General features: G+C 34.8%; 1 protein-coding gene across 1 annotated transcript in view; it reads left to right on the plus strand.

The window, feature by feature from the left end:
- LOC148950238 (cullin-5-like) overlaps positions 1 to 16,008 on the plus strand; it is a 141,334-nt gene that overhangs the window by 24,051 nt on the left and 101,275 nt on the right. The window contains exon 3 of the mRNA XM_089091519.1: positions 4,903 to 5,094. Coding sequence (XP_088947645.1) covers positions 4,903 to 5,094 — 192 coding nt within the window. The remainder of the gene's footprint in view (positions 1 to 4,902; positions 5,095 to 16,008) is intronic.

The raw sequence follows: 16,008 nt of genomic DNA on the forward strand, positions 1-16,008 counted from the left end.
AACACAGACCAAAGCAAAAGAAGAAGTTTTTGTCTCACCACTTGAACAATTAAAAGAAACAAAGGTGGTCGTCGATACCTTCCATACCTTGTAAAATCAAAAACCTGGACTATAAAAATCATTGGAAAAAAGTGTTTTTACCTATCGACTGAACAATTAAAAGAAAGAAAGGTTCGGCGATATTTCTTTCATAATGACAAAAGACAAGCCAAAGCAAAAGAAGAATTTTTTGTACCACCACCTGAACAATTAAAAGAAACAAAGGTTCGGCGATATGTCTTTCATAATGACAAAAGACAAGCTGAGACAAAAGTTTAAGGTCCATTTGGACGTCATGACAGCAAGAAAAGGCTCAAATTGTCTGCATTTAGAAGACAACCGACAGTGATAATCTATGTATAGAAGCCTGCTGTGTGCTCCATAGCTTTGTTAGAAAACAAAGGTTCGACAACACGTATTTCATAATGACAAAAGATAAGCCAAGGTGTAATGAACCAAACAAATTGAAAATGATAGCAATGATGATTGGGTTTTGGATTTTAATATAGATAAGGTCATCAATACCTACTCTACGTTTGAAAATCAAAATATGGACTAGATAAATCACTGGAAGAAAAAGAAGTTTTGTCCCACCAACTGAACAATTAAAAGAAACAAAAGGTTCGGTGATACGTTTTTCATAATGACAAAAGACAAGCCAAGACAAAACACGAAGTTTTTGTCCCACCACCTGAACAATTAGAAGAAACAAAGGTGGTCGTCGATGCCTTCCATGCCTTTGAAAATCAAAAACCTTGACTAGATAAATCGTTGGAAGAAAAAGAAGTTTTTGTCCCACCATCTGAGCAATTGAAAGAAACAAAGGTTCGGCGATATGTCTTTCATGATGACAAAAGACAAGCCGAGGCAAAAGTTAAAGGTCTAATAAAAAAAAAAAAAAATACATTTTTACAAATGCACCACTTCTAGTTTAAGGTCCTTTTGGACATCCTGACATGAAGTAAAGGCTCAAAATGTGTGCGTTTAGAAGACAAGCGACTGTGAGAATCTATATTAAAGCCTGCCGAGTGCCGGGGCCTGGTGGCGAAGCCATCGGGCTCTGGGTACTATATATATATATATGTGTGTGTGTGTGTGTGTGTGTGTGTGTGTGTGTGTGTGTGTGTGTGTGTGTGTGTGTGTGTGTGTGTGTGTGTGTGTGTGTGTGTTGTGTGTGTGTGTGTGTGTGTGTGTGTGTGTCTCTCTCTCTCTCTCTCTCTCTCTCTCTCTCTCTTTTTTTCATTATTTATTTTCCTCTTTTAATCTCTTTTTTTTTTGATTTTTTTTTTTTTTTTTTTTTTTTTTTTTTTTTCTCTCTCTCTCTATATATATATATATATACTAAAACAGCTGAATAACAGTTTTCTGGTACAAAAAAAAACCGATTGAGATTGGGCGTGGCTTGGGGGGAAATTATTTTTTCCCAAGGTGATGATGAATCTTTGATAGCGTCAATACATCATACAGAATCCCCATTAATATTGGTGGGAAAACATGGAACCGTTTGCAAGGAAAAATTTATGCATGGATACATACACAGTTGCTTGTTTAAAGATCAGAGGCAACGTTAATAAAGGCCATAAGGCTTCAATTCCTTATTATTTATTTATTTACAATTTTTTCTCCAGAGGCCCGTTGTATGGAAGGGGTAGTCGTTTAAACTTTGGAGGGGGCACATTCCATTGGAAGTTCTAGTGGATTTCCTTTTTAAGAGTTGAAAGTAATCAGATGGCTACTAGTCCCCCCTCCCTCTTGCCTCTTTCCCGCAAATGTATCTGATCAAAGTTTTGAAATAGTCTTTTTGTTAAAAATAGCTCAAAGATCAGATAACGAAAACTTAAGGGCTGACACAACCCCCAGAGCTTTGGGGCAAGTTATGCCTCGGGGACTTTTAAAGTTTTTATGGAACCCGAAGGTCATACACCTTCCATACGAAGTGCGTCCGGGAAAAAAATAAACTCCTTCTATACGGAGTGCCTCTGGGTAAAAATAATAAATGAATAATAAAGCATTGAACCCTCCGAAGGTCGTACAAACTTCGGAGGAGACTCAAATCATTAGAAATTGACCGTTTTAGTTCCCTTTTTAAGAGTCAAAAGTTATCGGAAGAAAATTACCCCCCTCCCGCTCACGCCTTCTTTTCCCCAAATGTATCCGATCGATTTTTTAAGATGGCCATTTTGTTCATAAGAGATCAAAGATCTAAACTGGAGTTGACAGAATTCGCCAGAACCTGGGGGCAAGCGTTGTAAGTAATGTTCCTGGGAAATTAGGTATTTATTCCAAGACTTTTGATTGGGTACTTCCTTAAACTTCGGAGGAGACCCTTTTCCCCCAAATAAATTCGATTAAAATTTTGAGATAACCTTTTTGTTGAAAATTGTTTATGTATGATATAACAATGCCTCTAGAGTTGTCACAGTCCCCCGATCCTGGGCTCAAAAGTTGTAAGTTATTTCCAGGGGGCATATAAGGGTTTATGGATCAAGTGGTCGTATCTATCTCTTTCTCTCTCTCTCTCTCTTTTTCTCTCTCTGTTTGCTCTGTTTGTCTGAGTGACTATTTGCTCGTGTCTCTCTCTCTGCCCCTGTTTCTGGGTGGGTGTTTGCTTCTCTCTGTGTCTTTTTCTGTGCGTCTGACTCTGTGTGTTTGTATTTGTTTTTGTCTCTTTCTGTGCCTGTGAGTCTGAGTGGGTCTTTACTTGTCTCTGTGTCTATCTTTGTGCGTTTATTTGTCTGACTGGCGCTTATTCGATCTAGGGGTCATACACAAGTTTTAACTGTATCTGTTACCCTATGAAGAATTTCAATAAAAAACTCCTGGTCTTGCTTTCACCTCTCTGGTCTTGGTTTCACCTATAAGCGTAAACAACAAGGCAATCAATAGTTGTTCTTTCCCATGCTATTAGAATTTCATTAAAAAAAAATAAACTCTGGCTTAAGAAAAATCTAAAAAAAAACTCCTTTGGTCTTGGCTCCACATCTTAGTCTAAACACCTAGGCATTCAATGGTCGTTCTTTCCAATGGCATTAGAATATCATTCAGAAAAAAATGATCTATGAAAATTCTCAAAAACTCCTCTGGTCTTCGTTTTACCTCTTAATGTTAACAGCGAGGCAATGTGGAAAAAAAAGTTCTGGCAAGCTTTGCGAAGTTTAACTTTAGGGAAATTTACTAACATTTTCAAATTGGGAGAATTTCATGGACGAAAATCAACGTAAAATTCTGGAATTAGTTCCATCACGCTTGGCACAGTTCCGCCAAGCTTGGAACGTGCTATTGGGTGTGCATGATTTGTGAGAGTGGGTAACCAGTCGGCCAAAAGAAAACCTAGAAAAGTCGTACTTTAAGGAAAAAAACACCAATTCAAATAGTCTTTGTATCCTTCTTCATTCCTGAAAAGAACACTATTTTGTAAGAAAGAATGATAAATCCATTTCTGATTTTGCCCTTTCTGATTTTATTCTTGTGTTTTATATTGTAATTGTAATATTCGTAAATATCTTGTAAACTTTATGGTTCACGGTAGTAGCGGTGGGTTAATTTACACAGAAGGGGTGCCTGAGGCTCTATTTGCATATACCCTAAACCTCGTTTGCATATACCATAAACCTCATTAGCATCATATTCCGTTTAGGACATGATTAACATATATTCTACCTTCACTGAATAAGAGGAATGACTGATTATTATAATATTATTGCTCAGTAATCCCATCAGAATTATATGAATAATTTTTTTTTTTTGGTTGAATGAAACTGGTCTTATGACACGCACTTGGTTAAAGTAAACCAGACTTATTTTAAAATACGAACCGCATGTTAATTAATCAAAAAGCGACAAATCTGATATCCCTTTTTTTCTTATGTTTTTTTTATCCAAAAATCTAATTCCCAAAATTTTAAGTCTAAAAAAAAAATTCAGAGTTCCAAAAAGTTCTAAGTCCAAAGAATTCTGAGTCCCCGAAAAAATTTTAAGTCCCAAAACAAATTCTAAGTAAAAAATAGGGAAGATGGGGAGGCATATTTGGGGTCCCATGGAGGTGGGACATGAATGACCATAAGTTTCCTCCAAAAAATGCCATAGCAATTGATTCATTGGGGAACATAAGTTCGCCGGTTTACTTTACCGAAGCGCTTGTCATGAACAAGGGGTAGCAGATTTGTCGCGTTTTGATTTATTAATATTTGGTTCATATTATAAAATGTGTCCGGTTTACTTTACCCAACCGCGTGTCATAAGACCACTTTCATTCAGCCCAAATAAAAAGTAATTTATATAATTGTCATGTGATTACTGAATATTAGGTATTATAATAACTGGTCATTTCTCTTATTCAGTGAAGGTCGAATATATGTTAATCATGTCCTGACAGGAAATGAGTACAAAGACTCATTTCCTGTCCTGACAGGAAATGAGGTTTATGGTATATGTAAATAAGGTTTATGGAATATGTAAATGAGGTTTAGGGTATATGCAAACAGAGCCTCAGGTGCCACTTCTGTGTAAATTTTCCCGCCACTACTCACGTTCTATTATATTTACCCTCTTCCATTCAACTAGGCTTAGGGCATTGGCCATATTTGAAAGAGTTAAGTTCTTTTTCAATTTTTAATATCTTGCATCTTTCAAAAGTTCGGGAAGTAAATTTTGAGTTGATAAAAACAGCCTTTTTAGTAAATGCTATAAATGTAATAGAAATGGTTATTGTTATTATATAGGAAAATGAATTCACCTTTCTTTCTAAACGGAAATTGTAATGCTCACAGTGTGTCGGAGGTTGGCAAAATATACATTTTTCTCCCCCCCCCCCTCCTACTAAGAAAAAATCTATATCTCTCTCGTATAAATTTTTATTTGTAGAGGATACTTCAGCATCAGGATGAGGAAGATCTTTTAAATTCTTACACCTGTGAATGGACAAGATTTTGGACACAATGCTATTATTTACAACTTTCTTTTGACGGACTGGATACGTTTTTACTTACCTTGAGTAAACAAAGAAATACTAATTCTCAAAAAGAACAACCTTTCCCGTCAGGTATGGTGAAAAGAGTAAGTACTGGAGATCAATCTATCAGTTACGTTATATAAAGTTCTTTTATTTTAAGTAAATAATTTACTATAGAAATATGGCCGTTCGGGAGATTTATCCTTGACTATTATATGATAATGTGAAATAAGGAAAAATAAAAATTCAATTTGATTTTGTATTTTTTAAAATGAAAAGAACCCGATAAACGGAGAAATAAAATCAATGTCTCACAATTTATTTGTACAAAATCAATCACAACGTCTCTTACTTATGTGTCAATTAATTTCTAGTTGTGTTATCAATTTTTCGCCCCTCGCTTTCGCTTGTCTTCTAAAAACACAATTCCTTGTTCTTTCCTTTTATCTTTGAAAAGTTCCAATACGGTACTCACTTTCGTTTTCTGCTAACTACCCCATTCTTTGTTCTTCACCTTCATTTTAACATATTCTGATCCTCACTGTCGCTTGTAATTATCGCTGCAGCTTATCTTCTAAGTGCACATTTCTTTGTCCTTGCTGTTACGTGTCTTCTAACCATATATTTCTTTTTTCTTCATTTTCATATTTTATTCGATCTGATCCTCGTTGTGGCATGTATTGTTACCGCATTTTTTCTTGTCCTAAACTTTTGTTTTTGACTCGTGGTAATTTTACTGCCACTTATCATTTATCGGTATATTTCTTTGTTATTCAGTTTCGTTTCTGACTCGTTGTAATTGTCGTTTTCTTAAGTATTCTAATCACATAGTTCTTTGTTTTTCATTATGTGTTATCGTTTATCATTTCTTCAGACGTTTTTCAATGCCCTGTACCTTAGCTGCTCAGATTGGTCTTGTCACATTTGATGATCTAGGTTGTTCATTTTTACCAGTGAATTTATATTTCTCAGGTCGTCCTCTTGATCTTGTCTCATTTGATGGGTCAGTTTATTCATTTTGAGCAATGGTTATGTAACGTTTTTGTTCTCTAGGTACTATGAAACTCCTAAAAAGGCCTTCTTTGTTCTTTAGTTTGATTTTTGATTCGTTCTCATCCTGCCTATCACATTTCTTGTAATCGTATATTTCTTCGTTCTTCACTTTTGTTTTAACTTGTTGTAATTGTCGTTTTTGCGAGTATTCTAACTGTAAATTTTTTTGTTTTTCATTTTTGTTTATCATTACTTCAAATATGTTTTCAATGTCCTTTGCTTTAGCTGCTTGGGTTTGTCTGGTTACTTTTGACGGTCTAGGTTGTTTATTTTCACCCATCGTGAATATACATTTTCAGGTTGCCTTCTTGATCTTGTCTCATTTGATGGTTTATTTTGTTAATTTTCTGGAATTGTTGATCTATGCTCTTGAAATGTGCCCTAATGTTAATTTATGCTGTTGAAGTTTGCTCATAAATATAAGATCACTCACATGATTTTTTTCTGATCTTCTGTACAAAGTTCCAGTTCTAAAATTTATGTAAGGGTATATGGACTACCATTTAGTCCTTTCGCTCAAAGTTAAGAATTATGAATTTAACTTGAACTTGCTGCATAAGAATGGACATTATTCCGCCTCTCATGTCATCTGAAATTCAGATGTATTGTGGGACTTTGTTGAATCAAACTCACGGTATCTTCAATGCTTTCCAAACTCGCGGCATTTTAAAAGTTAAACCCCTTCCTGAGTTTTTACAAGTCAAACAAAAAATAAATTGTTATAACTAGCAGCAGCTACAACAAAAAATTCAACGAAAAATTGCAAACGATTGATAGTGCTTATCCTTGTGAAAGGTAGCCAACCATCCTAATGATCTGCATTCGAGCATTTGAAGTTTTATTTTCTAAAATATTCGTTTAGATTAAAAACAACACCTTCTCGCCACTTGGTGACATAATAATACGTTTTGCTTCAATTTATGTTAATTTTAATGTCTCCTAAACTAACATCAAATGTTCAGTTAATTTTTATTAAAGTTTTGGTTTCCAAAAATAATTAGCTAAAACATGGTAAACTATGCTACTTCAATTTACGCTATTGGGCACCTCTCTCACCATGAACGTATTTCCATAGTATATGAAAACTAATTTATTTTTTTAAGGCCTAATTTTTCTCCATCAACTATACAACATCAATCATCCATCCAATCTTCTCACAACCCTTATCAAAACTAAGCGTGGTAGAATTTTGCACCTTTGCAATATCCTAGACGATCCATTATGTTCCTCTTTTGAATTACTTATAATTAGATTGTCAAATTCTTCTTAGTACTTTTTGGCTATACGAAGTTCAAAGAATAAGCAACAACGATAAAAATTTTTAAAGCAATCCTTTTTTTTCAAGTTTATCTCAATGCCTGTATTATGTTACTATTTACAAGTTGTAATCCTTATTTTAATATTTCCGTTGTAAAAAACAATTTTACTCATTCTTTCCACGTCTCTCTCTTCATATTAAACTCTTCCTCAAATCTTCCACACAACTTTCAATCCAAGCGTTCGCCGAAGGAATCTTCATTCCCCTTTTTTTGTTTAGGTATTTTTTACACATGTATGTTAACATTTGTCACTTATAAACACAACGCATTCTCTTTTGATTTGTCTTTGACAAAGAAAAATGGCTATAGAGGTGTCTTCATTTCTTCTACAGACCTCGTATTCACTCCCTCACTTTCTGGTATTTCTAATTGTCTCATAGTTAATCTGCTGTTCGAGCAGTGATGAATCAACTCGTGTATCAGTCCGTCAATCACTCCATCTGCAAACATTGAACAAGACTAGACCCCGGTGCCGCGCCGATGAGGGAAGACCGGCGGCGGAGCCAAAAACAGCGCGCCGCGCCACCGGTAAGATGTCGGCGGCACGCCGCCGGTGCGATTAATGTTGACCGCAAACACTAATGTTTTTATCAGTCTTTCTCAAATCACAGCTTAAATTTACAACAGATTCGAGCCTATTCGTGAGTTCAAAAATTCACAAGTCGCTGGCTGGAAACTGGTCTTCTTCGTTATTCATCAAGAGAAGAAGAAATCTGGTAGAAACGAAATGGCTGTGGCGTTTCAGAACCCTTGCATAATACGAGTAGTTGAAGTATCTATTAGCTATGTATTCTTAACATAACTAATTATCAAAATTAGTAGTTTTTTTCATCGAGCATTACTGCCTACAAAACTTCAAATACCGTATCACAAAATTCGTCAGTTAGCCTATCTGGGTAAAAATTTTGAATGTAACTTTGAGCTTAGAAGCTTAATTTTTTCATAATGCCCTTTGCCTATATCTGTTTTATCACCTTTAAAAAGTTGAAATGGGCGACTGATTGTTTTTTTTTTTTTTTTTTTGCTCTTTTGGATTCTGAAAAGCCTTCTTGTATTAAAAACTGGTTTTTAATAACAATTAAAAAAATACATTTTAAAGTTTTTTTTGGCTTCTTTATAGAATATATGTCATGTAGGCTAACGCTGAACTGCTGCTTTTTTATTGGTTTTGGCTGCTCTTTTGGATATTATTTATTTTTTCTTTTGGGGATTCATTCCAAATTATAAACTGATAAATACCTAATATCAGTCAAATTATAAACTATATCTAAAAGGAGTAAATTTATCAAATTGAAAAATACATGATCAACACTTCACATGAGAACACTTCAATTACAATGAAGCAAAAACCACTTAATGGTTTATTCGGTATGAAGAAAAATGAAGTGCCAGCTATTTTCTTAGGTAAAAAATGAAAAGCTCGTCCGTTTTAAATGGAATTAAATGAAATAATACGCAGACTGAAGTAGATCCAGAAAGATGTTGAGGTTTTCGTCCTAGTTCGTCACTTTTAATCCAAGCAAAATGTTAGGACACTTAGTATCAGTTATTGAGTTTAAGCTTTGATTTCCAAATGCTCACAAAAATTACCAAATTTGAGAAAGTCGCAACAATAAGTCACCTGTGGTCAAAATACTGAAAGACTCCTCTTTGATCCCCACCCAGGCTCCAAGCTTCTGCTATGGTCATTTCCATGGAAATCCCCAAATAGTTTCATTTTAAAATAGCTTTCAAGTGTAGTTAGGGCTATTTAGCCTTTTTTGCTTTTCTTCAAAGCTTTGAAAAAAGTGTATTCCAAATGTTATATTTGTTGTATTTGTGCATATTTTTGGTAATCATTTGTGGGGTGATCGAATTTTTTAAACCACTGTAGATGCGTAAGAACGTTGCAACATCTAGTACCCTGAGGTCATAAGACTGTCAAAGACTCCTCCTTGAACCTCCGAAATTGAAAGCTTTTATTATGACCTGGCCTTTTAATGTAACTTGGGCACTGGACCAAAGGCGCCATTGTCACTCGAGCGCAAAGTTAGGTGGGATATCGATATCGCTCTCGTCACACGAATTCGTTTTAGTATGGATCTGCCTGGTACTTATGAATGAATATTTTCAAAGTAAAACCGTTTCATCAAAAAGAAAAAACGGGTTGGACACATATGTCCCTCTCCCTTTGGACGATAAAACCGTGCAAGTGCCGTATCAAGTATAACTCACGAAAATCTTGTTAATTTTTGTCAACTTTTCAACTTTTTGGCATCCCTGCTTTCAATAAAAAAAAAAAAAATTGAAAAAATTGAGGGTATGAGTAAAGGGGTACATAGACAACAATAAGATGTCGAAATTATTCAGATATACTTCAAATTATTGGAAAACTGAGTCATAGATTCACCGTGGCATTCAATAAGATCCAAAGAATCTGATTAAAAGGGAGCACACACAAAAGCCAAATTAGGCCAGAAGCCTATGAGAAATCGCAAAATACCCAAGATAATGAACAAGTCCTAATGGAGGGCCCTGGGTCTATCAAAATATTTCAATGGTTTCCCAGGGAGCTTGATATCATTTTCTTCTGTCTCCACTTTAAATGAAAAAAATAATTATCTTTTTTGTATCCCTACTTTAAATAAAAAAAAATGAGGTTTTATCATTTAAAAATGATAGCCCCCTATTGGCAATAATTTACAATTTATTTATGACTCATATGTTTGGGGTAACTTCCGGTTCAATCTTTAATTCTCCAACCTTGTAAATAGCTTAGGCTATAGATAAATTTTGTCTCAATAGAAGGTTTTTTTTTTGGGGGGGGGGAGTAAAAATGTTTTAGAAAGAAGATTTGATTTTCTATAAGGCGTTCAACAATTGAGAATTAAAAATTAATAAAATCTTATATAAAAATAGCAAAAAAAAAAAATCTGCAAACTTACAATTCATCTGTAGAAACAATTTGTCGGCTGTCAATTTCAAAATACAACTGAAGGCTGAAGCTGTATAGTAGTGAATGCGTTCTATAATTCTATTCAACTTGAAAATAAATTTCTTGACTACGAATGATGTAAGAAATAGCGATTGGGAAATTGCATTCGGAATGATTTAAACTCATTTCATAAAGACGATACTTTTTTTTGTCAACATATGAAGAACTGTGTATATTGCAATATTTGCAATTGCATATTGCATCTGTTTGGTTTTTACGCAAAGTAACAAAAGAGACGCAAAGTAATAAATGGACAAGAGAGTAGTGAAGAATTATGGTATGCAAAGTAATATTTGGCAGGGAAAGTCACTGGTGATAAATCGCTTGGGGTGGCACCGTGATTGCGTGATTTTCGGGGAACCAATTTTTTTTTCCTGGTGACGCATAGACTTTTGGGGAAATACCCAAAAATTCGGGGATAGTACAAGCCCTGCTAGATTTCTAATCAGGAAAATCGAAATACAAACCACACGAGAAGGAAAAGCTCCGACTTTGTGGTTGACGCAATAAAGAATTGCTTCAAAATCAATTTAAAGTCGACCGAACGCCACCGCCTCTGCAAGTGGCGGCGCGCCTGCGGCGCGTGGGTGGTGTTACGACACATCGGCGGTGTTAGACCCGACCGCACGTCGGCGGCGTTCAGTCGATCCACCGGCGCGGTCCCGGGGTCTAAACAAGGCTACGTTTATGTTTCCAATAAGTGACTAATTGTTTTACTAAAGCATGGGATTTCATGAACCCTACATTACACAAACTCCTTTTGTTTGTAACTAAATAGCAACTCACTGGATTTTTTTTAAAGGCATCTGTTTATCAAGGAACGTTTTCTTTTCTCTTGCCCTATGATATAGTTGTTCGTAACTTTTGAAAACGATTTTCGATACTTTCTTTAGTTTTCCTTTTCCGAATTTGCTTCTCAGTCTTCCCAACTCTCTTGTGTGCCTCAGGGCTGACTATCCACCACAGAAGGCTTAGATTTTTGTCTACTTTTTTTCCTATTTTTACACAATTTCACCAATATTTCTGAGGAAGAGTGACATGCATATTACTCTGGAGTGTGGCACCTAGACTCCACCAGGCTTGACAGGGAAATATTGTATTTTGGACTTTAACTTTGAAGTCTCTTTGTTCAAACAAATCTCCGCATAGCTCTATTGATGTATTGGCTAAGGTTTTTATGTAATTTGACAATAGAAACAATGTAAAATAACAGCGTCACACAATTTGTATTGACATATACAACTTTTCCGAAATCTTTTTAAAAAAATACTTTTTCTGGGCTGAGTAATTATTGACTGAACATCGCTCTAATGTCCACAAAATCAATGATATTAGGGAGTCATATCGCTTCACTATGTGTACGCAAAATAGGGCATGTAGATTTCAATCTAATACATTTTCAATTGTTCTTTTTTGCTAAGGATGGAAGCTCTGAGAAGCGTCAAGAATTGATTGTCTTTCCCTCTTTTTGTTCTCCCTACTGGTTTTCCGTCATTCTTTTTGCTGCACTGTTTTTCCGGATCTTTAGACCATACGCTGATACTTATTAATTTTAAAAAAATAAGTTTTTCCGAGGGAAGTAAAGTGCGAAGTTGAAACTTAAAAACAGACACAAATTATTACTTCACAGCCTATCTAATGTATATCAATAAAACTAACACAGATAAACAAACACATTATGTTTCTCTATGTTTCTAGGATAATAGAAAACTAGCGCTTTACTGAAAACACAAAAGTCGAAGTATAAGAAACAGGAATATTGGCTTTGGAGTCAAAAGTGAGTACGTAGCCTGACAACAATAAACTAAACTGTAAAGCTTTCCATAGTCTTACACCAGTTGTGACATCAGTAACTTTCAGTATACAACTAAAATCAGCTTAAAAATATTTGTGTAAAATTAAATATTTTTTTGATAGCCATAAATTAACTCAACAGCATACAGAAATGGTTGACTGATTTATCAGGCTGTATTTTCGTCTCGCAACCTTTAATACTAACAGTGAGTAATATACAATCTTAAATTGTAATAAATATGCTTTAGTATTACTTGAAAAGAGGATCAAATAAGACATGATATGAACTCTGGAAATCTGGTTATTTCTCCTATACAGCAGTGAATTTCAAACTATGATACAAATTCTAAAACTAGTCTATAGTCCTAATACTATCAAGATGGTTTTACTTCGAACTTGTGTACAAACTAATCAGGACTTGTCCTTTTCAGAACCAAAACCAGAGCTAGCCATTGAACTGAGCCATTGTGCAGAAATGATACCATATTAAACGGAAAAAATAAAATAAAACAGTAATCCTAAAATTGATTGTTGCTTTATCTTAAAAGAGATTGATAATATTTTTATTCTGTAAAAAGTATCTTTAATTGGTTTGCTTTCATTGTACCAAAACTTCTATGTTATTTTGTGTTTTCAGTAAAGTGCTAATTTTCTATAATCCTAGAAACATAGGGAAACATAATTAGTTTGTTTATCTGTATTAGTTTTATTGATATACATTAGATAGGCTGTGAAGTAATAATTTTTGTTTGTTTCAAGCTTCAACTTTGCTCTTTACGTCCCTCAGAAAAACTTAGTTTTTTTTAAATTAATCTTTCTCCGTTTTTGATTAAAATTTAATGTAGAAACAACGCTGCTATCATCTTTTTTATTTATACGGAGTAATGTATGCTTGTTTTAAGTTTTAATGTCACTCCTTAGTTTCAGTTGAAAACTTATTTTAAAATAATTTTTAAATTACCGATCTAGAGAAGATAAGACACCTCTAGAAAATACTGTAACAATCTTGACAGCTACGAAAAATTTTCAGTCTATAACATAAAGTACATTATCCAAACTTCACAAAACAATACATGTTTTTCGGGAAAGTTTGTTTTTTGATGATCAAAAGCTACTTTTACTCGGCTGACTTTGCCTGAAAAAGCCATAATGAAGACGGCTTTATGAATCGCCTACTGACTAGCAGAAACTAGAAAGCTACTGTAACAAAAGAATGCTTTTTAAGGGCTCATTTAAAAGCTTATATTTATACCTAATCTCTTTTTATAAATTTGACTTGATAGCACATTCCCACAAAGTGCTTTTTCGGTTGTTTCCCCCATTTTTTTCAAAGGAAAAATTTACCTTTTCCAATGAAATGACCAAAAATGGGTGTTTTTCAAAACTTAGCAAGGACCATAAAACAAAGGGGGCAAGGACGATTTTTCCCCTCAGTTACTGCCATCAAAACTAGCGCACAGGCTTCATCGCAGATTGAAGTTTGAAGGTTCAATTCAAAACTGTTGATCATTCAAGCTAAATTTTTGTTTAATTTCTAGTTGAAAAGTTTTTAGTTTTAGTTCATTTGTTTTTGCAATAATCTTTTACTTTTAAGATAAGTAGGTGATTTATAAAACTTACTAAGAGGGTACTGGAGTTAAGAGCTTTAGACCAAAATTATTGCAATAGTGCCGTTTTATGCTTCCAAACTCTTCCACTTAAGAAGTGGCACCAAAAATGCCATTTTTAGTGCTATATGGCACTTATGGATGATAATATTGATAAAAAGCACGTAGATATGATTAATAGGTATAAAATAAACCTTCCCGGGATATGCTTTAAGAAATGAGTGCATACCATTTGCAAAAATAGTGGATTATCTGAAAAGTAATAAAAAGAAGGGACAAACCATGATTGAAAAAAAAAAAATCCAACCTGAAATCGAACGCATGATAATCTAATCTGAAGTCCAACGCTGCACTAAGTGATCCACGCCTCTAATAATGTAATTGAATATATTAGTGTTTGTAGGACTTTAATTGCGTAGCTTATTAAGGGGGCCTGGAGGAAGAACATGCGGGAGGTGATCTTGCAAACCTCCAGTTAAGGGTTTTGGACCATAATTATTACAATGGTACTGTTGTATACTTCCAAGATTTTCCATTTAAGAAGTGGCACCAAAGTGTTGTTGTCAGTGCTCACTACTTACGAATGGTAGAATTAATAAAAAGCGCGTAAATATGAATAAAAGTTTTCAAATGAGCCATTAAACATCACTCTAAAAAGTTCTGGTAGCCCACTAGTCCCAGCTTTTCCACTTGAGACATGGGACTAAAAGTGCCGTTTTTAGTGCCATTTGAAACTTTCAGATGGTGGAATTTATAGAAAGAACGTAAATATATTTCTTATATAAACTATCAAAAATCTATCTATGATGTTCTGGTAAGCCCCACCCCTTGAGAAACGGCAAAAAAAGCGTCGTTTTCGTGCCATATGGCAAATGCAGATGGCGGAATTTATATAAACCACGTATATATGAGAAATAGCTTTTGAACGAGCTCTTAAGCTTCTCTCTATGATGATCTAGTAACCCGCTAGGCCTGGAAAAAAAAGAAAGAAAAAGACCGTTTTAATGTTTTTTAACTTGTAGTTGCTGTGGGCTGTGGTTCACTTTTTACTAGGTTGCAGCTAATGCTTCAACCATGACACAGGGTCTATTGCAAATTCTCCCCAGAAACTTGTTAACATTGAAATCTAATAGATTGTAGAATTTGTAAAAACCTAGTAAATATAAGCAATAGCTTTTAATTGAGCCATTAAACATCTATCTACGATGGTTTAGTAACCTGCTAATGTTTCAGTAGCTTACTGATGAGCAGAAGATTTATAAAATTTACTAAGGGTGCTGGGAGAGGGAGTGTACGGGAGGGGTTCTTGTAAGCCTCCAGTTAAGGGTTCTGGAACATAACTATTACAATAGCGCCTGTTTTGTACTTCAGAGCTTTTCCACTTAAGCAGTGGCACCAAAAGTGTTGTTTTCAGTGCTATATCACAATTACGAATGGTAGAATTGATAAAAAAAAGCACGTAGATATGAACAATAGCTTCAAATAAGCCATTAAATATAAACTCTTATAAGTTCTGCTAGCCTAATAGCCCCAGTTTTTTCACTTGAGACATTGCACAAAAAGTGCCATTTGGAACTTGCAGATGGTGGATTTCATGGGAAGAACGTAAATATGAGCAATATCTTTTATATGAGCTATAAAAAATATGTCTACGATGTTCTGGTAACCTGCTAATAACAACCCTTGAGAAATGGTACAAAAAGCGCCATTTTAGTGCCATATGGCACTTGCACATGGTGGAATTCATAAAAAGCACGTAGATATTAGAAATAGATTTTGAATGAGCCATTTAAGCATCTCTCTATGATGTTCTGGTAACCTGCTAATGCCACCTCTTGAGAAATGGTACAAAAAGTGCCATATGGCACTTGCACATGGTGGAATTCATAAAAAGCACGTAGATATTAGAAATAACTTTTGAATGAGCCATTAAGCATCTCTCTATGATGTTCTGGTAACCCGCTAGGCCTGGAAAAAAACAGAAAAAAAGGAGACGGATCAGTGCTACCGATGCAAAAAAAGTGATTTTCCTTGTTTTTCAAGGAGGGGGACTGTAATTTCCCTTTCAAGGTCAAAAAAGAAGCTTTTGACCATGCTGTTCCAATGGTACACTTTTCATTTTGATCATATTTGATCTTACTAGTTGGACAAACATTTTTTTTTGGGGGGGGGGGGGGTTCAAACCCCTGAACCTCCCATCTCCTGGGTACGACCCTGATTTCACTCCACTTAAGCTTTTAATATTCATAGTTAAACCCAAGGACCCCTGCC

Source organism: Artemia sp. Qi Xiang Cuo, chromosome 7 (genome assembly GCF_049724085.1).
Source record: "Artemia sp. Qi Xiang Cuo chromosome 7, ASM4972408v1, whole genome shotgun sequence".
Taxonomy (NCBI): domain Eukaryota; kingdom Metazoa; phylum Arthropoda; class Branchiopoda; order Anostraca; family Artemiidae; genus Artemia; species Artemia sp. Qi Xiang Cuo.